Here is a 23164-nt window from a genome sequence, read left to right on the forward strand (position 1 = left end):
TATAAATTATTAGTATTAATTATATATAATTGTTAATTTCTTTATCTGATAAAGTTCTGTTTATATTTAATTCAATTACATTTCAATTACCATATAATTCAATTATAATTCAATTACCATTAAGAATAATTATTTTATATTTTCAATTTTAATCAGTTTTATAATTCCACGGTATATCTTATATAAATAATTTAAAACAGAATGGTATTATAGTATATAATGTACCACAAAATTTTCATTATAACTTATATAATATGCCTATTATGATCAAAATAATTTTAATATAGTTATACTGATTATCTTATAGTTGCAAAATATTTATACATGTTAGTCCATTCAACATATGGGAATATATGTATATTGAATCAAAGTATACATTTAACAAAATACCTAATACATAAAAAGAAAAAAATCCCCTCTCATATTATTCGATTTTATTCTCTTTCCTTTGTCTTTATACTCCAAACTAAACCTAACCTATAACCCATACCGGTTAAATAATTAACCGCAGTATCCGACTAGTTTATAATTCACCTACTATTTTCTATCTCACATATTTCCTCCTTGTCCAATAATTCATCCTGTATACGACTAAATACACTGTAATCTGTTAAAAGAAGAAGGCACATAAGGAGCTTATGTAAAAATAAACGTAAATCCTTGATTCCACCTAATCAGCTTACCTATGCGGAATGTTTGTAAATCTCGAACGATTTGAAGCGCTATGGCTTGCAACGTTACAACATCGGTTCTACATCCGTTATATAGTCACGAGATGCGTGGCTGTGATATATGGCCAGGTCGTATCAATATTACCAGCGTGTTACGAGTTATACCAATTCCGTTGCGTGGAGTATGCGGCGGACACTGCACACTGCCCATCGGTTAGCGCGTTGCGATAATCTCTACCCCCACCTCAGCCGCGCATGCGCACGCACACCGATCGGAACGCGAATTCTTTCCTCGTTTCTCTTCGTGAATCCCCGCCGAAAATTAATGGCGCCGCTTTCAAAAATTAAATCACTGTTCACCGCTACAACCACCGGGTGATTTAGGAGATACGTAAGATTTATCTTCCAACTTGTCAAATGAAATTCATCGAATTTTTACTTGATGGAAAAGTCGGTTTTAACGATGTTCGATCGACGTTCGTTCGCTTATTAGTAAAGATTTTATATGCGGGTAAATTTTGAAAGACTTGTTGATTCACGAAGGTATTAAAGTAAATAACAAGTGATATTTATTAATGCAGAAAAAGATTTGTTGGTGTAATATTAAAATTAAATTGATTCAAATTAAAATTGGAGGTTAGATGATTTATTATACATAGGGATGATGATCAAAGGTGTGGTGATATATTGATGAAAGAATGAAATCAAAATTATTTGAAAATTTAGAGAGTGATGGCCATCAAATAAATTAAGTAATTTATATCTATATCTTTTTAATAGTATATTAATTATAATATTATTAGCGTATAGATAACACATATTTAATAAAGAAATATTTTAATTTAATATAAAAATAATTTTATTGCAGTAATTAACACAGTGGTAATAAATTATTTCTTATAAAATAAAATTATATTATTGTAGCATAAGTTTATATTATACCAATAAGCAGAATTCTTTTGAATTTTTCAAGCAAGAAAAACATTCTTTCCACAATAATAATAATTTATAGTATTGTTTCATAAGTCTGTTTTACATACGTGTCCTTAAATAAGCTTATAAGCTTCATAATAACTTATAACCACTCAATAATAAATGTATAACCACTTGCTCAATAAAATTTATAACAATTTTATCCCATTATTATCAGTATAAAATTAGCATAATTATGTTTAATTATTTTAAATTTAATATTATCGTTATCCAATTAACAGTATAATTCCCTATTATTGTAATATCAAATCATTGAAAACTAGGATGAAAAAAAGAAAATAATTCTCGTCTTAAGTATAATGAACCTGTTCCCTGTAACATGTATCAAATCAAGAACTATTTTTTGAAAAACACGTTGCAATTACAATCTTACACAATTTCGTGCTTCTCAATATGCTACAAAAACGAGGACTAAACGAAATGAAACAAACACCACCAAGAAACACAACGTAAAACCTCAAGATTAACGATCAAACAATCACTGATCCACAAAGAACGCGAGCAATGAACGCGTTTGAGGAAGAAAAATAAAGAAAAAGCAAAGAAGTACCGACGCTGGTATCGTTGTCTCGTGCCAATTATCCACGTCATCGCAATTACGTAGCAATTTTTCGCGAGCAATTATGCCGAGAGTCAAGTAGCAAGGGTCGAGAGCAAGGGAAAAATAGGAGGGATGAAACCAGCTTCGGGTATGAAAATAAAGTTCATTATAATAGCGGTGCGCGTTTTGTCTAGCGTAAAAAAACCGTTCTATCGAGTTATACCAGCGGCGCTTCTCGCATTAAGAAGAGATCGCGAGGGGCCGTGAAAGTAAGGATTTTTTCAGGTAGAAAATTAAAGCGAGAGCTTAGGAGAAGCCCTGGAAATAAAACACTAATTCGGCGGATCGATGCGTTCTCTAGAGTTCATGAACTGGAGAGACCGGGAGAACGCGAAGGGTAGCATTCACGGGGGTGGAGATGTACGCGGGGTGGCGCACTGTCGGACTAACTTCAAAATATTAGTGGCAGAGATGCGCCAGGGATTATGGGCCCCCGCCCTCCCAATTAAAATCTCAGGAATAATAGAAAGATAACTCACGGCGCAGTTATTCGCGTCCTGTTTGTTTCGTTCGAGAATTGAAATCGTGCATGCGTCGTAAGGAGCGTTAGGTAGAAATTTCGATTTTAATATTTCTCTAAACAGCGTTATCCTCGATGAGGGGGGTGAGACTCGGTCGTGACGAGGTTCGGTTTAAGAGACTTATTAAAGTTCGAATAAATGACTCGGGGGTGTAGGTGTATGGAGAGGGGTGTCTTTGTGCTTGAGTTTCGCTTTTAATTATTTGAGAATTCCGTGGATTAGAGGAAAGTATTATGTCATCTGAAGGGATTGGAATTATATGCCGAATGGGAAGAGGAAGTTGGAGATTGGTTCTGGGAGGCCACTGGGAATTTTTTCGTAAGCTGCCACAAATTAATAAATATGACGTGAAATGAAAATATATATGAGCAGAGTATTTCATTTAATTATTGAAATTTCGTGGGAATTTTGTTTTATTTTATTGAAAAATATATTTAGGTATTCATAATATTAATTTTATGGGTTTATTTATTTACTATACATTGTTATTGCCTATTACTTATTTATCATTCAGCATTATTTTCCCTTATTTATTTGTTGATATTATTATCGATGGTAACAATAATATAAAACAAATTAATTTTCTATTGTACTTTGCTATAAGCATGACAGAAAATGGTTGGCTTGAGGGTGGCTTATTAAAATTATTATTTACAGTTTGTTTTATACGTAGGAAATTTTTAAATTTAATTTAATTATTGAAATTTCGTGGAAATTTTGTTTTATTTTATTGAAGAATATATTTAGGTATTCGCAATATTAATTCTATGGATTTATTTATTTATTACATATTATTATCGATTACTTATTTATCATTCAGCATTATTTTTCATTTATTTATGTCGATATTATTTATTTGTTGATATTATTATTGATGGTAACAATAATATAAAATAAATTAATCTTCTACTGTACTTTGCTATAAGCATGATAGAAAATAGTTAGCTTTTGGGTGGTTTATTAAAATTATTATTTGCAATTTGTTTTATACGTAGGAAATTTATTAAGTTCTTCTTGCAAATGAATATCTATTTGATATATTTTAGTTAATCTGTAAAGTTTCTATTTTAATTTTCTAAATGTAGAAAATTGATGTTAATGCAAAATTTTGTTTATAAAAATAATACTCTCAGGAAGCAATATATTTTCATAATGATTCGTAGAAAATTGGACAAGTTGGTTGATTACAAATGTAAATGTAAATTTTCAATATTTAATAAGAATTACAAAAATTGATATTATAAACATTAAAATATGACACTTGAAAGCCTTAAAAAATGATTGTATCAAAGAATTAAAAAATTGATATTATAAATATTAAAATATATATATAAATAAAAGTTACTCAAAAATTTCTGAATTAAGACTTCAATAAAAGTAAAAAGTTCGAATATGACATTTGAAATCCTTAAAAAATTATTGTATTAAAGATCTTTAAAGAACATTATATATACATGAAAATTAAATAATCTATATTATAGTTATATAAAAAAGTACATAAAAAATCAGTGAATTATAGTTTTATTAAAAAATTAATAATAATCCCTCGTGTTTACATTTACATCGCGATTAAATAATCAAAATAACTTATTTTCGCCTTTTTATACTTTCAATATTTAAAAATATACAGTTGCTTTCATAAAAATTAATTTTAACTTTTACTAAAATAGAAGCACAAATATATACAGTTATTTATTCTCAGTACATTATCTAAATCATTACTATACATGTATATCATACCTGGACACATATTATGGCTGGGTGGTCCAATTATCAAAATCAAAACACTTAAAGCACTAAATAAACCATAGGAAAAACTCCGTGAAATCCCGTAGAAAAACGTGGAAGGCTTCAATGAGGCAAACAAAGAATGCGACGTATCGAGAGCGGACACGGGGTAAGAAACAAAGGAATCCGTGAGTCGGGGACAGCGTTTAGCCGCTGACCTCGGGATCAAAAGGGTGACTTCGCTGCACGAGGTCTTAGACTCGGCTTAAAAGGGTGGAAATCGCACAAAGTGTCGTAAGAATTATCGAACTCGAGGTTCAAGAACGCGGAAAATTTGGCTTCTCGCTGCGCGACTGCGATTTCATCTTGGTTTCCAACCCCTGGGACCTTCTTCGCTCTCTATTCTTCGACGGCCCGCCTCTCCTGCCCTTTATCCAGTCGTGCTCTTTTACTCCTTTACCGCGTTCAACCCCTTTGACAGGCACACTTCTAAGAACTTCTTGCGTTTCCAAACGGAAAGACTACCGGCACGTGGCATCTATACGTATACCTGCGTCTTTACCATCCAGCTTACCCTTCTCTCGGTATGTACACGCTTTTTACCCCTCTCGTACGGAGTCCCCTCTCGCTCGTTTCTCTCTCAATCACCCCTTAATGCACACTCCGCTCGTGTCTACTTCAATCCCTAATGCTCGCTGTTCTTGCCAGTCTCGGAAGAGACTACCCCCTTTCGTCTAACATATGACATTTATCGACTCGATGCACGTCACTTGATTCGTTGCATCATTGCTACGATCTGCCGTGATGTTGGATCGTGCTCGGTTCAGTGTTCTTTGACACGTTGATCTAGCAAGTAGAGTAGGATGTTTGATCAGGTCCAGTGATTGTTAAATCAGATGAAATATCAGATGAAAGATAAGCGATATTTTGTACTATCTATAGAGACTACTGTAAGTGAATTAATAGGGAGATAAAAGTGGTCACTGTTAAGTCTTGCAATACCGTTTCCGGTATTCCGTTCATCCTTTTGTTTAGGACAGATTGTGTATCTAAATGTGAAGGCTCTGAAATTTTACAAGTACCAGTGCTGTGGCCCTAGGACCGCAATGTCCCAGGTCAAGTGGAGGACTGTTTTATGTCCTTATTGTCAGCGTCCCTTGACGTCTATACACTCATTGTCACCTAAGCCACCACTTGGGTAAACCGTAACAAGCAACGATATATCACCCTTAAGACGACAGGCACAAGGACCCAGATTGTTTAAACAACCACCACCACTGAAAGACGCTGGAGCTAGCACACACACCTAATATTATTCGCAACCAATCAGTAGACAGACGAAGCTTATAAAACCACCGACAGAGCAGTCACGAGGAGAGTTCTCCTAAAATACAGTCCACTTAACACTTCGAAGCTAGACAGAACCTTCCTCAAAGAACCGTCCGTCACTAATCGTCGTCAACTAAGATCGACCTAGTGACGATATACAATATATATATTGTTACAATTCGCGAGTGTAATTCTTATTCTTCAAGTTCGATCGTTAGATTGCCGAAGAATTCTAAAACGTCAGAATAGATTTTCCCTACTGAAAAGGTTGACAGCACTCTCTGAATTTCAATGGCAGACGTTCCTTTTATAGTCAATAGCCGATTGTTATTTAAACCGAATGGGAGGTACTGGATTGTTCTGCACTGAAGTTACCGCTTTTCTTGGCCGAATACCGGGTGGATATGATCTCGTAACAATATTTTATTAGGGTATTCGAATTTTAGGGGCACGAAGTCTCTATTGTATCTAATTCAGTGGTGTCAAACTCATTGTCAGATAGGAACATGGACCAGCAAATGCACTCTTAGAAAGTTTGCTGTCCATGGATGGAAAAGCTACCAATGAAACAAATATCAGCAAAGAGGGAAGTCATTTATTTATATTTGAAAATTTAAGTTTTACATTCTTTTTGTTAATAATTTATTAACCCTTTGCACTCGACGATTTTTTGGCTAGAGAAGAGTAGAGATTCAAAAATTCTCTGCTAAAAAACAGACGATACTTTTTTGAGCAGTAAATAAAGAATTGTATAATAATAGAATTGTAGAATTATTTGACTTCGATACTTTGTATTACTGTTACATTACATTAAATTTGATATATTATTTAATATCGATCTTCCAAATTTTATGAAATAGTGACCTTTTATGAAAGTCACCTCTTGAGTGCAAAGGGTTAAAATTAAAAGATATGACAATCTTTATTTAATTTTATTTTATCATTTTAGAAAAATTGATTTCCAGCTTTGATTCGTGAGTTGTATTCTGACGTCTTATAGGTATTTGACATAATTGATTTAATTATATGAAAATGATGACAGCTGAAAATTATGACAGTTTCACTGAATATTTATTACCCACTACTCCGATTTTTATTTGGAATCGGTAAATATCGGAAATAAAAGCATTTCACTTGAAATTCATCGTATGAAGAGATATTATGAGTACAATATTAGGATCTTGGGCCTTATTAGCTATCCCTAGCTTATGTACATTTGCAGGAAGTGCTCGTCAGACTTTATTTATCGCACTCATTTGGGTACATTGTCGTCGTGTACCAGGTGCAAATTGCCTAAACGAAATCATGCACTGGAAAATTCGGGACTATTGCTTCGTGAGAAATATATTAGGAAATATTCGTTACTGCAAGGGGTGTGAAATTGCAGAAGCGAGAAGAGACATTCGTTTGCGATCATTCTCTGCAAAATTGTTTGATTATTAACGTTGCATTGCTAGATGACGTGATTCTCCTTACTTAAAATCTTAAAATTTTCAAAACTCGATATAGATTTTAATTTTCATCTAGACTTCAATCTCTAAAATCAAAATCAAAATCAAAATTTAAACTTCCCAGAGCTTCAAAATCTAATAAAATTCCGAATTAAATAATTAAATAATCAATTAAATAACATATTTTTCTTTACTCTCTGTAATAATGATATTTCTCTGAATTTCATCGGAATGCTATAGTGAAAAATTTGGAATATTAAAATTATTCTATTTATTTTCTATTCTATTAATAGAATATAATTGATTGAATATAATTGATACATTGATAAATATAATTGAATATATTTATAGAATATAATTGATTGAATATAATTGATATATTGATAAATATAATTGAATATAATTGATTGAATATAATTGATATATTGATAAATATAATTGAATATATTCATAGAATATAATTTATATATTAATAAATATATTTATAGAATATAATTGATCAAATATAATAGAATATAATTGATTATTCTATTAATAAAATATAATTTGTTGGAATGCTAACGCTATTAATCGAGATATCTCACATCAATGTTTATACTAAACTGTTTTTGTGCTTATTACTCACACATGTAAGATTGTGTTCGTGTCGGTCGCTAGCTAAATTCTATTGTTTTTACGATCTTGTCTCTAGTCTCTAAGCTATCGTTGTACAGCGCACATCGAGCGAGTCACATAATATTAAACCGTTCCTTTTTTGTATAATCTGTGTTCTTCCCTTTATAAATCCACTGTCATACCAAATTCTATCATAATTGATTATACTATTAATAGAATAAAATTGATTATACTATTAATAGAATAGAATTAATTATTAATTAATTATTAATACAATAGAATTGATATATTTGCGAAAATATTCCAAAATTTGCAACTATCATCGACGATCAGGTCAGTCGACGAAGCAACGAGAAATTATCCACTGCCCTAAAACGGGGAACTTCGCAAAGCCTCACGTCGCGAGTCCTTCCCATAATACCCCTATCCATAATTCCATCGACAACTTTTCACTTTTACGCGTTTGAGACTGCCGTTTAAACATTACATCGACCGCTCTTAAAACATCTAGAGGAACGAGAGATTTCCGAGCAAGGAAAATTCAAAGCCACCTGTGCATTTAAAACGCGAGCAATATGCGTGCAAAATTCGAAAGTTATTCACGACGATCAGCCGATCCGCCATCCGCCATACATTCCATTCGAGCAATTCGAAATCTTTTCCATCGGTGCAGGAACGGCCCCTAATTTAGTACCGGTACCAATTTCGTGACCCTTGAGAGCTGACATTCACAACGCAAACCAATCAATAACGTCAAAGATAACCCCCATACGGGCGAAACGGCAGATACAGCGGGAAAAAAAGGACAGATAGCCAGACCAGACGCGGCGGGAGAGAAAGAGAGACAGTCTCCAGATAGGACACATAAAATCATGCTCTACGTCAGGCAGGATTTTCCTGCTGGTAGTCGCAGGGGATAACCAGAGAGAAGTGAGCGGGTTATGGTCCGAAGATCCCTATCGGTTTCCAGCTCCTTCGAGGATGGGTTAAGGGTGGAAGAGTTTCTCACGAAAGAGGGGATGAAGGGGTCGCGGGGCGTGGTGGGTCGGAATTGCGAGGAAATGCTGGAAGGGGATAGCGTGGAGAATCGGTGAATGCCTGCGGCTGAGCACTCACTTATAGCTTTTCCGGGCCCCTGGGTGTCGTATCTTTGTCAATGGTGTCTCCGACACTACATCACCTTACTTTATGGTGTCTAAAGTCCCGAAAAAGGCCACCGTGGCTGCTCGATTCGCGATTAAAGTATCGCTGGCCAACGTAGAGGGCGCACCCTACTGCCAAATTGTCCAAGCATCGCGATGCTCTTCCACCGGTTTGCTATTTCACTAGGGGTGCGGATGCAGAGTGCTCGAATGTATCAGACTGTCTGGAGAGACTCTTTCCTCGATTGTCCACGCTGATGTGTGACTGGATGTCTCAGCCAGGCTACGGGTTTCGGACGAGTTAGAGCAATGTGCTTGCTGACTCACGAGGAGCAGGAAGTTGGCGTGGTAATGGTTAACATAGAGTTTAATATACAGTGACTCACGAAAATATTCGGACACCAAGGAATGTCCGAATTAATCGCATCGTATCGCAGATACGTTGTACACGTGTTGCTTAAGAGTTCTCCGAATTGTTTCGGGATGAACTCGTATTCCATTAACATCCATAATTCGGATGGAAAAAGAATGGCGTGGCGGAAAGCGAACGAAGAGTTCCACCATCGAAACACGAGGGTATCGTGAAACATGGCGGAGGCAGCGTGATGGTTTGGGCTGTATTTCGATCAGAGGAATTGGCAGTTTAGTTTTTATTGACACCATCGTGGACAAAAACTGTCACTTACACTTACTGAAAAATAATTTATTAAATAGCGCAGAGAAAATGGGAATTCGCAACAATTTTAAGTTTTATCAGGATAACGACCCTAAACATAAAGCACGCGTTGTTCAAGAATTCTTGCTTCATCGTTGCACGAAAGTTCTTCATCCTCCACCACAATCGCCGGATCCCAATCCCATTGAAAATTTATGGATAAGTTAGATCGCGGAATGCGAAAGACAGCAATTAACTCAAAAGAGGAATTGAAACAAAGGTTGCTGGAAGAGTAGGCTGCTATCGGTACGAATTATTTGGAAAAAATCATTTTTTAATATGCCCAACAGATTGAGGCACGTATTGGAACAAAGAGGCTATGCGACAAAATATTAAAAAATGTGTTTATATAAATAAATTAGGGTTATATAATGTTATTTATGCCAAGTGTCCGAATATTTTCGTGAATCACTGTATATTAACTAACACCTATCTTTGGAATTATTAAATGATGACTTAGGGTCGCCTCTAGAGACCAAAGGGTTAACACCATTGTGCTTCCGTTATTAAATAATTTTATAACTTATTCCACATTTTCCCCTACCACTTCCTCCTACAACTTGTTCCATATTATCCCCTACCATGATAAAGCCAGGCTACTTAAATCCGTGGCCATGATATGCAATATGTAAGAAAATAAGGGGATGCTTGTTCATAATTAGCAACTGCTGAGTTAACCTAATTTGCCACGAAACACTTTGCCTTGTAACGTAACGAACAAAGCCCCGAGGAAACGTGGTGTTGTTGGACAAACTTCAGATCTGCTTGATGCAAATTTCGGGAAATTCCAGAATCCGCACAGTGGACGGGAGAAGTCCGTGAACTCGAAGAGTAGCCTGCTGCAGTATGAGCAGGTTAATCGCAAAACCTCACTTGGTGTCGCGTGATGAGCGGCTGAATCGCAAGGCTAGCACTGTTAAGTCCCACTCACGTGTCAGACACTTTAAATCCATCGAAATCCTGCCTAACGTTTAGAGCTCTCCCGTCCTCGTCGCATCAGCGGCTCTCGCTTTCGTCCCCTGTTTCCTCCTGTCGCGTTCTTTAATCCAACGTTCCGTTCCTAACCTTCGTTGCAAGTGTTTCCCTCGCGCCAATGAATTCGCAAAGCGCAGATAACGAAGCATTTCGCTGATTACTTTCGAGGAAATAGTGCCTCAGTCAGCTCTTTCGTTCTGGATAATTGGTTCACTTTTAATGATTGTAAATGAGAACGAGTTTCCGATCTCATGCGCTTCTATTTTCTCTCTGCTGTACATCTAGGTGGTACATAGAGGTAAGTCTATAAGCGAGTGGAATATTTTATGTTGCTGTTCCGTCCCGGACAGCGTGTTTATAACATGATTTTTATTCTAAGGCTTACACTTTTAACAGATCCAACGGTTTACAATATACTTTATATCGCGATTGCAATTCCGGAGGATAGATGTGCCTCACCGCTGTTCCAGCGGATTAAGTTGCAAAGGTAAAGGCGAAAGTTTAGGAATTTTTACAAGTACCAGACTCGACAGATGGGACCACGTGTGACAGACCCAACGAGCGACGGACGGACACCGCTTATAAATCGCGTCATTGACCATCAAAAATCGGCTCCTTGACAGTTTCCTACTCCTTAGCCAAAGGTCCTTCCGTCACACCCTCTGTCCAATTAAAACTCCTTACTTTTCCACCACCAACGTTTATTTTGCCCAATCGGAACTAAACTGGAGAAAACACCGGACAGGACACGACGAGACACGACATAGATCAAATTCGAGAAATCGGTTCGTCTTCGACACCGATCCTTGAAACATCTTACTTACACGTATAAACGCGTGTTCGAAACGGTACTCCGTTCAACGTCTCCATTATAACTATTCTATACTTTCTATAAATAAACGCTCTCTTTTATCAACGCGCACTTCGGGATCCTTATTATTACAACTAGTTACGCGATATTAATTTGGCGCGTGATAAACGTTCTAGGACATCGAAGGGATTCGATAAATAGGACGCTACAGTTGCGTCCAATGAATTGAATTTCTTCAATTGTCAAGAACGCATCACGTGCCAATTTAATATCGCGTGATTAGTGTTGAAATATATTCTTATATTCAATTCAGCGTGTTGGCAATTCTTGGAACTAAATATATGTCATATTGTGAACATGGTAGGCTTTCGTGGATACGGTGTACAGTACTCACGTGCAATAGATCTTATTGTGTCCTGAACAGTGCAATTCACACGGTGGGAGTTTCGCAGGATTGTAAGGCTCGTTTACGCAGATGCGACAATGTTGCTGGGACGCGGCCTACTCTAAATTAATAGAGCTAGACCTGGTTAGGGTTAACTACAGAGAGTCCTATAGTAGACTGTTTCCTGCGTTGAGTTGATGGTGGGTCTTGGATGATAGTGTGGTCGTGATGATTGTCTGGTCTCCTTGGGATTTGTCAGTGATTTCGTCTAGTTTACTGATTGATCAGTGCAAATGTAAGAGGTGGATGTGTGTCATTCTATTGGTTGTGAATAATATTGGGGGTGTGTGCTAATTTCGACGTCCTGCTGTGGTGGTGGAAGTTTAAATAATTTGGATTCTTGTGCCTATCTTAAAGATGATATATTGGTCCTTGTTACGGTTTACCCCAGTGGTGACTAGGTGGTGAAGAGTGTGTACACGTCAAGGGACGCTGGCAATAGGGATATAAACAGTCCCCCACTTGACCTGGGACATTGCGGTCCTAAGGCCGCAGCATGAATAATATTGGGAGTGTGTGATAGCTTCAACGTCTTTCTGTGGTGGTGGATGTTTAAATAATTTGGGTCCTTATGGCTATAGTCTTATGGGTGATATATTGGTCCTTGCTAAGGTTTACCCAAGTGGTGACTAGGTGACGATGAGTGTATATAAATCAAGAGACACTGGCAATAAGGATTATTGAGACAAAAATGAAATTATTTTCATTGTACCATTTTAATTATTATACTTAGGAACCCATTACAGGACCATAATTAATATTATCCATAAAGATAGTAGAATAAGATAAGTATTTTTGGTGGTTGTAGCAGATAATAATTTATATTATAATAATATATTATACTATAAGTATGAATTTAATTTTAGGTTTCACGTTTATTAAATGTTATTGGTAATCAATAATTAGTAATTTTGCTCTAGAAAATGTTTTCGTACAGCAAGAAATGAGGTAGGTATTCAGATGATATAATTATGTTGAGACACACTGTATATATAAATATTGTATATTAAATTTAATACATATACTTTTGTTGATCAAACCTAAATTTCTGAACTCATGGTCATCTGAAAGTCATACCATAGTAGGCCATTGAACTTGTATTTTCACGAGCAATAACTATACCAAGTCAAAAATACAGGGTGTCATTTAAGAAAGTCAAGGTGACCTTGATTTTTTGTAAAAAAAAAATAGTTTTTGGAATTTTTAATATTTCGTCATATAGCTGACTAAATACCGATTAACTTCTATTACAAACATTTTTTCGTCAGTCTGTTAAAAGTACTTGAAAAATCGAGACGACAGTTACGTGTTTGCATATATGTACAGGATGTCCTTTTATTTTCAGCACACGTAATATCTCTGCTATTTGTGATAATAGAAGAGAACGAGTAAGGCAAAAGTTGCACAGTTTTACAAGACAAATATAACAGTAGGACATTTTTTTCAAGGTCATTTAAAATAAACCGTATATTTTCGTTAATTTGATATCGTAGCTGACAATGAAACGAATTCGCAAGTCCTACATACAAATACCCAGAAAATTCGTTTCGAGCTGAAATTGGTAAAAATTTCCAATGAAAACGTACAGAGCGAAACAAAATCCTGCGCGATAGGGACCAGCTAAAAGTGCAATTTATCCCATCCCGTAATCCCTTCATTTTCCCCTTGATTGGAGGAAAATCATCGAATTTTTCAAAGCCCGGTCCCCCTAATCCCCCCTCCCACGGTACTTCAAACACCATTCGAACGCGTTCCCGATCCACGAAAATTACGCTTTACGCGATTCGAGCGTTCGAAAGCGTTCCCGCGGCTCGTATTATAATATCAAAGCGACGATTGGTCGTCAATGGACAGACGGGGATTTCATTGGAAAGCAACTCGTTGTCTCGTTACAGGGAAATTTCGTTCCACTGTTCCGCCGTCTATTTTTCAGCGGTCGTTAACTCCATTTGCCTCTGTGGCGGGGGGTGCTCGAAAGTTCGTCTCTGATGTCCGTCAGAGAAATACGTATGCATGTGCGTGTAATACCGGCGCGGAGAGAAGAAGAGCGATGGCAACGGCTGCAGAAAGCAAATGGCCACCGGGAGGGACGCAGAGGCACAATGTCGCATTATTAAAGCACCGCGCCACGCTCCTTTCGTTTCGGCTCGCAATTAATTGAAGCTGCTGCCGGGACCACGTGAAATAATTACGAAACACGCGGGAGACTGCGAGCAGAGCGAACAGATGGAATTAAATTGCAGGGTAGAATGAGAGTGGTGAATAGAGAATGATAATAAGATACATCGAGATTTATAGTTGATTAGAATTATTTTTGACACCGATTCTTTATATGCGTTAGTGCTTTATGTGAATTAAGAAGAGGAATTAGGTGACGTAACTTATTTGATTATTATGTTAGAGGATAGATTCAAGGGGACCTGTAGATGGAGTCAAGTGGAAGAATGATCAGAATATCTTGCTTGCTCCTGTATCTTGCGTGATCTCTTGAGCTTTCTACAGTACTAATTATTAATACCATTACTATTACTACACCTACTAGTATTATTTATACTGTTATTGCTGCTGCTACTACTACTGCTGCTGTTATTATTACTACTATTATTGTTACTATTGTTGCTATAATACTATTACTGCTTCTGCTGCTGGTACGACTGTTGTTACTACTGCTGCTGTTGCTACTACTACTATTGTTACTAATACCGATGCTGCTACTACTATTGTTACTACTACTGCTGTTTCTACTACTACTATTGTTACTACCATTGCTGCTACTACTACTATTACTACTGCTTGCTTCTGCTGTTACTACTAGTACTACTGCCATTATTACTGCTGCTGCTGCTACTACTACTATTGTTACTACTATTGCTGCTACTACTACTATTACTACTGCCATTATTACTACTGCTGCTACTACTATTACTACTGCCATTATTACTACTGCTGCTGCTACTACTACTATTACTACTGCTTGCTTCTGCTGTTACTACTATTACTACTGCCATTATTACCACTGTTGCTGCTACTACTACTACTGCCGCTATTACTACTGCGGCTACTACTATTACTACTGCCATTATTACTACTTCTGCTGCTACTACTACTATTGTTACTACTATTACTACTACTATTACTACTGCTTGCTCCTGCTGCTACTACTACTATTACTACTGCTTGCTCCTGCTGCTACTACTATTACTACTGCCATTATTACTGCTGCTGCTGCTACTACTACTATTGTTACTACTATTATTGTTACTACTATTGCTGCTACTACTACTATTACTACTGCCATTATTACTACTGCTGCTGCTGCTACTACTACTATTATTACTGCTTGCTCCTGCTGTTGCTACTATTACTACTGCCATTATTACCACTGTTGCTGCTACTACTACTACTGCCGCTATTACTACTGCGGCTACTACTATTACTACTGCCATTATTACTACTTCTGCTGCTACTACTATTACTACTGCCATTATTACTACTTCTGCTGCTACTACTACTATTGTTAATACTATTACTACTGCTTGCTCCTGCCGCTACTACTATTACTACTGCCATTATTACTATTGCTGCTGCTACTACTACCATTATTACTACTGCTGCTGCTGCTGCTACTACCAATATTACTACTGCTGTTGCTGCTACTACTAGTATTACTACTGCTGCTGCTGCTAATACTATTACTGTCACTACCATTGCTATTACTATTGCCACTGCTACTAATACTATTACTGTCACTACCATTGCTATTACTATTGCCACTGCTACTAATACTATTACTGTCACTACCATTGCTATTACTATTGCCACTGCTACTAATACTATTACTGTCACTACCATTGCTATTACTACTGCGGTTATTACTGCTGCTATTACGACTAAGGCTGCTGCTGCTGCTGCTGTTTCCGCTATTATTATTATTACTACTACTGACTGAATGGAACAAATTAAACGAAAGTTATGGATGGAAGGGAAAAAGAAAAAAGCAAGCGAGTTGGAAATTTAACTGGTCGGTAGACTGAACCTCTCGACGAACCTGTCAGACATCATAAATTGTTGGCAGTAATGGCATTCATAATTTAAAATGAACAAGCAACGAGTGGAGATCTATGGGTAATTTTTATCGTTGTGATATTTGTATTTGAATATGCATAACGTATATGAAAATATATAGGTAAATATATAGATAAATCTTTTTCTCTGTTTGGTAAGATAGTGCTTCTTTTTATCTCATATTTGCATTTAAATTGCAATTCATCTCAATCTCTTAATTGCATTAAACAATTATGTCTAATGACTTTAATGAACAATATTTTACCTTGGCACGACATGTATGTATATATATTTCATTTATAAATTTTTAGAGATCTTTGATATTACATATTTAATGTGAATTTTTAATATTTTTAATATTATTCGTAAATCAAATTGTTGTATCATTTATTATCCATTTTTGTATGTTTTTAGCAATATTTTAATAGTAGTTTTATTCCTCGTATTCTTTAAAGAAATTTACGATTTTTATTTCTATAGTAGAAGCAATAGATTTGTTGCAAAAAATGACAAGAAAATTTAATTTTATTCCACGCTTTAAAGTATATTAGAAAATCTACTTTCAATGTCGACGTGATAACTATTGTTTGCAATTACTAAATCATAAATTAGCATAAAAAGTGCTTTCAATTTACGTCGAGAAACAGTATAATGGATTTCGTGATTAAATTATATTTACCCACTTCAGTGAACCGTACTGTTAACAATTCCATAAAGGAAACATATCAAAGGCCAAACTTTGTTTTATGGTGTATTATGTAAAATAGTTTGGTTTGGCTTAAATGAAACGAAGCTTGGTAACTCTATCATATTAAATTACCGTTGAATATTAATTAAAACGCGAAGAAAAGTTCACGAGTAAACATGCGAATATTTAATTAATCGTATCAAACATTAATTATCTCGCACAAAGGTAAAATTGTGAAAATTATTTTATATTTCTATGCAAACATTTTTGACTATTTAAATAATTTCATTACATACTTTACATTTCATACAATTTTATTATATTCGCATACGTTTTAAACGTAATTTAAATAAATCAAATAAATTCGAAATGTTTCACAGAATACGTTTTTCATTTTTTAAACATTATTTTCTTAAAATCAGTTTAATGTTTCATAGGAATGCTATTCAATTTTGTAAAACTTATTTAAATAAAAATAGGAAAATTGAAATATTATTACAGTTAAAAAATATTAAGAAGCCCTCATTATGTCTCTATAGTTCCAAAAAAATTTATTTCAGTACCAGTAATAATAATTCCTTTTTATTTCGTTTAATTAAAAATTTAATTTAGATATTTAGATAAACAGAATTTTGTATTCAATTACATTTTAATATAATCTTTTTCAATATGAAAATATGTCCTATTAGTTTTTCAAACTGTTTATCATTCTACCATTGCAAATTCTGAAGAATACAAAATAGAGTATATTGCAAAATATATAACAAATTTAATCAATTACGCATAATAATAATTACTCGCGAGATACATTGGAAAATGCATAAGAACTTCAATTAATTACGGAGGATAATAATTACATAGAATATCTATTGGAACATATATAACAAATTTAATTAATTGTACAGAATAATAATTACATAGAATATCTGTTGCAATGCACATAACAAATCTAATTAATTACTAGGAAATTAAAAAAAAAATATCCAATTACATATCAGACATACAATCAATTTTGATATTGCTCTGTATTACTGCATACACCAGCACAATGTTCGCAGACGAATTCTCCAATTACTCTGAATCCTGCCAAAAGGAACGCGCAACGTTCTTCCAATTGAATACAATGCGCGATAAATGCAACAAGCTCAAGCAGCAGAGCTTGAGTTGAGAGAATTGAAATAATTGTTTTGCTGTGACGCTATTCCTCGTAAATAGCCTTTAACAAGAGACGAAAGAGGAGGAGGACAAGAAGAAGACGAAGAAGAAAAGCACAACGAGGAGCACACAAAGGCCTTCAAACAAAAGATATCGTTGCTATCAGTAACCTCTCGTCATTCCAGTATTGCATTATGGCAGTTATGCGCTGATTTCGTTTCTACGAAATGCGTGTAAGAAGAAGCTTTGAAAGTTGATCCTGAGTCATCTGTTCAGAGAGATATTGAATATATGTACAAAATTAACGAGGAATAAAGCTAGTAGTGGATAAAATTGATCTTTTTTCTTTTTTAAATTAAATTTTTAATTTTAATAATTATATATCATTAATTTTAATAATTAATAATAATTGCATCGATCCAAAAGTCATTAACAACTCAAATTATATTACAACAATAATAATATTTATAATAATTCGGGTCAATGAAAAATGTAAACTTGACTTAAACTTAAATCAAAGTTCTAACATGAGAAAATGTAATTGTTTATTGTATAGGTTTATATTATTCAAAATTTATTTGGTATTGTTGCTTATATTGTTTATAAATTTTGCTGCAAGCTTGGCATTTATTTTAAATTAATACTAGAATTGTGATCTGTATTATATGTTTAAATATAGTATACATAATTAGTAATAATTAAAATAGTGTAATAATAGTGTAATAAATAGGTATACGTATATAATTATGTTCGTATGTCAATAAATATTAATTATATTACAATAATAACAATATTTATAATAATTTGAGTCCATAGAAAATGTAATAATTTATTCTATAGGTTTCTGTTGTCCAAAATTTATTTGGTATTGTTGGTTATATTGTTTATAAATTTTGCTGCAAGCTTGGCATTTATTTGAAATTAATACTAAAATTGTGATTTGTATTATACGTTTAAATATAGTACACATAGTTAGTAATAATTAAAATGGTGTAATGATAGTGTAGTAAATAGGTATACGTATGGAATTATGTTCGTATGTCAATAAATATCACTATTAATTTTATTAAATTATACTTTCGTTAACTGTAAGAATAAAAAGTCTAAAATCAAGTATTTTAATGTAATTTATACCTTATCAATGTGATTATGGGTATTACATATGGAATTAATAATATCAAAATGTTAATTAAATTTCTTTGTTCTTGGTCTTTAAGTTTCCAGATACTGAAGTTTATTGAATATATGGGAACTAAGCAGAATATTCTTTGATAGTTTCTATATCCACAATATTTTATTAAATATTATTCTACCATAAAACAGAGCAAGTGAAAATAGAATTTTTGATAAAGGTAAATAATTTATTAGAATTTCTTGATTGATAAATACCATGCATTGCAATCACAATAGAGCAACTAAATTTTAAAATTATTAGAAAGTACATGATTCTACATTTATTTGATAACTATTACTTTAACTAATATGCTTCTGAATAATGATATAACAAATTTGCCTCGTTGATTAATATTTTTATTCCAAAAATACCTTGTCATTACCATAATTATTTTATAAAACTAGTCAAAAAGACTATCTTTCTGCAACAACTAAAAACATACAATTATATTTGACAAAATTAATATTGACCTTAATCATTCAGAAATATACTAATTAATTATAATACAAAATTTTGAATCACAATTATATTATCATTATATACAATTATTACGTATATTTATTTATTCGTTATGCACAAATCACGTGTGATAAGTGACACGTTGCAGGTTCTAATTCTACTTTTAAGTTCTAGATTCTACAACACGAAACAGTTCCTTAAATTGATATCCAACTTTTCATAGTGTGACGACTATGTCCATCAGCATGCAGAAACTACAAGAGATCATGGCTGTAGAACTTTTCATCGGTTACATACACTGGAATAAATCTGGCTTAGAAACTTTCTCTTGAGCAGGACGTCAGAGAAATATTTTTAAAACTACTTGGCGACTCGGTGTCCGTTCATCATCCTCCTCTTCTTCTTCTTCCTTTTCTCTGTTATCCTTTCTTCGGGGCTTCTACGCTGCTGATCCTCACGGTGTCCACCAACGTTCTACGAAACTTTCGAGTTCCGGAATAATCAAATGGCAGAGACGATCGTGGTATTACTCGAAAAATTATTCCGTTGGCGAATTTTTGGTATGCATAATCGCGATACTAGCTCGTAAACGGCGAAACTCGTTGGGATTTTTCTGTTCGTTCACCGACTAATGTCCACTCCCTTCGACCATTTGCAAGTGTATACTTCGCCAAATTTTTAATTTAATAACCGCTAGTAACTTCGAAATGAATGTTTCAAACAACGAATGTTGTACGAGTAACCGAGGCTAAATGAGGCAGGGAAGGCAACTATGAGCTCTCTTTTCTGAGATGAAACGTGGAAACACGGCTGATGGAATTGAAACTTTGAATAAATGTAATTAAACCTTTGTGATGAAGTTGTACAGTGATTATGTTGCTAATAAATTAAATGATCGTATTTTAATAACAATATTATAAAAATAATGGTCAATTTTAATAACAATAGTATTAAAATATTATTTTATTCATAATAGTATTGAAATATTATTTTAATAATAACAGTATTAAAATAGGATGTGTATAATATTAAAATAATAATAAAAATACATTAAAGTAATTGTCAATTTTAAAAATAATAGTATTAAAATATTATTTTATTCATAATAGTATCGAAATATTATTTTAATAATAGCAGTATTAAAATAGGATATAGATAATATTAAAATAATAATTAAAATACATTAAGATAATCGTTAATTTTTTAAATAATTGATAATTAAGTGTAGGAGCATTTATGAGTTTAATTAATTACTGCTAAAATAAAGTAAATTACATTGTACATGTTATTTAAAAAGGTTATTGTTGGAAATTTAACGTGGAAAAATGTAAAATTGCATTAATTGGTGTATTTCCTTATATGGTTGGTGATTAAATTATTTACGTATTTAATTAGTAATTATTGATGGTAATTATGTAAATTTGGTTTGCACGGGCGTGGTGATCGAGCGAATGGAAGTTAGTGTACTGATGTGGTTACGGGGATACGATGATTGAAGGGTGTAAATAGCATGATTAGAGAGTACGAAAAGTGATGGCTGCTGATCAAATTTCTGTGAAATAAATAACAATCTAGAACAATGATCTAACTCTATCGTAGTGTTCACAACGATTTATTTTCTTAGTAATATAATTTCTTTTACAAATATTTCATAACCATTTTTATACAGCTATATGTAGTTATATTTTATTATTAGTTACTAATCCATTTATTAAAAAGTAAATTAAAGTAAATGATAACAAACTAAATAGTAATTTAGTGAATACTAAATAGTAAATACCTTTCTAAGATATTTTTATTCCACATACTTTTTCATCCCAAATAAAGTTATTTTATATATGACACATTAAATAATAATACGTACAATCAAGGAAAAAATATTAAATAGCTAATTTCTACAATAATTGTACAATTGTATGTAAACATATGAGAAACATTAAAAATAATTATGAATTTATTTCATGAACTTTGATTATGACAAAAAACAATAAATTTATTGGAATTCATTTACAAAGTGAATTCCCAACTTGAAAATTCATTTATCTGTACGTTTAATTGTAACTTGCTATATTTTTACGTGATTTCTCGTGTAATATTGTAATTTCATATAAAATCCATGGTCTCTCGGAACACGAGTACCGAGCAATTCTGCGAAATAAAATGTACACTTGTGATTTCGATTCGCCATGATTTTAAATCGAGAAACAATAGAACTGGAAATGCAGAAAATCATTTTATTTCCCGAGCTATCCTACTGTCACGGGGAAAATATCGTCAGGTATAAAAACTTATCGACGAGGATATCGATAGAATATCGAGTTTCGTGTACATCAAATCGAACATAGATTTTCAATTTTTCCAATCACAGAACACGAAGGACCGTAACTTACGCTGAAACTTACTTCTTTGCATATCTGAAATATATAGCACAGTCAAAAGTATCGTACGAGATATCGAAATATGATTCCTTATGTAAAAATGGATACAAAATGTAGAATTAAATTTTTTCACTGTACGCTTAATTTTTGAGAAAATCAATTTTGAAAACTCGTTGGGTGTACTACTTATATATACCTACACCTAGAATAGATAATGGAAGAATAGAAATATTATTCATGAAATTCTAGCTAGCCTGTTAATTTTTATTATAAATTCTAGTTATGTGCATATATATGGGAAATTTTAGCTGTTTAACTTATGCACACCTAACGAATTTTTGAAATTGATTTTCTTAAAAATTAAACATTGTTTGAGAAAATTCTATTTTACCTTTTCGATTCATTTTTTCCTGAGAAATCATTTTCGGAAATAATTATGATCACTAATTATATTATACCTAATATTGAATGAGTAAATATATGAATTTCTAATTATAATTAATAAGTTGACACTAATATTAATTGAAGATTAATGTGATGATTAATATTAGTATTGATGTCATCATTAACATCGATATTTGTATTGATATTATCATTGATATTCACGTTGTTAAGATTAATATTATCAAGATTGGTATTTTCATTGATATTATTATCATTAATATCATATAATATCAATTGTTTTATTATTTATATAATATAAATTAATACTAATATAAGATACTAATTTTAGTATCAATGTTATAAATAATGACACTATCATTGATATTAATATTAGTTCTGATATTAATATTGTTAAGATTAATATTATCAAGATTGATATTCTCATTGATATCATATAATATCAATTGTCTTATAATTTAAATAATATAAATTAATACTAATTTTAATATGAATGTCATAAATAATGATATTATCATTGATATTAATATTAATTCTGATATTAATATTATCAAGATTGATATTCTCATTGATATTATTATCTTTAATATCATATAATACCAATTGTTTTATCATTTATATAATATAAATTAATACTAATATAAGATACTAATTTTAACATCAATATCATAAATAACGAAATTATCATTGATATTAATATTAGTACTGATATTAATATTCTTAAGATTAATATTATCAAGAATGATATTCTCATTGATATCATATAATATCAATTGTCTTATAATTTATATAATATAAATTAATACTAATATAAGATACTAATTTTAATATCAATATCATAAATAA

The 23164-nt window shown here is 32.9% G+C and overlaps 2 protein-coding genes across 2 annotated transcripts in view; both read right to left on the reverse strand.

Annotated features, from left to right (window-relative positions):
* LOC108545510 (tensin-1) overlaps positions 1-23164 on the reverse strand; it is a 267001-nt gene that overhangs the window by 224398 nt on the left and 19439 nt on the right. The window lies entirely within an intron of this gene.
* LOC108545509 (uncharacterized protein DDB_G0271670) lies at positions 14546-15077 on the reverse strand. Its single transcript, XM_017897172.1, has 2 exons — positions 14888-15077; positions 14546-14814 (listed from the first exon to the last, which is right to left on the reverse strand). The coding sequence occupies exons 1-2, from the start codon at positions 15075-15077 to the stop codon at positions 14546-14548; spliced, it is 459 nt and encodes a 152-aa protein (XP_017752661.1).

Source organism: Eufriesea mexicana, unplaced genomic scaffold (genome assembly GCF_001483705.2).
Source record: "Eufriesea mexicana isolate 0111107269 unplaced genomic scaffold, ASM148370v2 scaffold472, whole genome shotgun sequence".
Taxonomy (NCBI): Eukaryota; Metazoa; Arthropoda; class Insecta; order Hymenoptera; family Apidae; genus Eufriesea; species Eufriesea mexicana.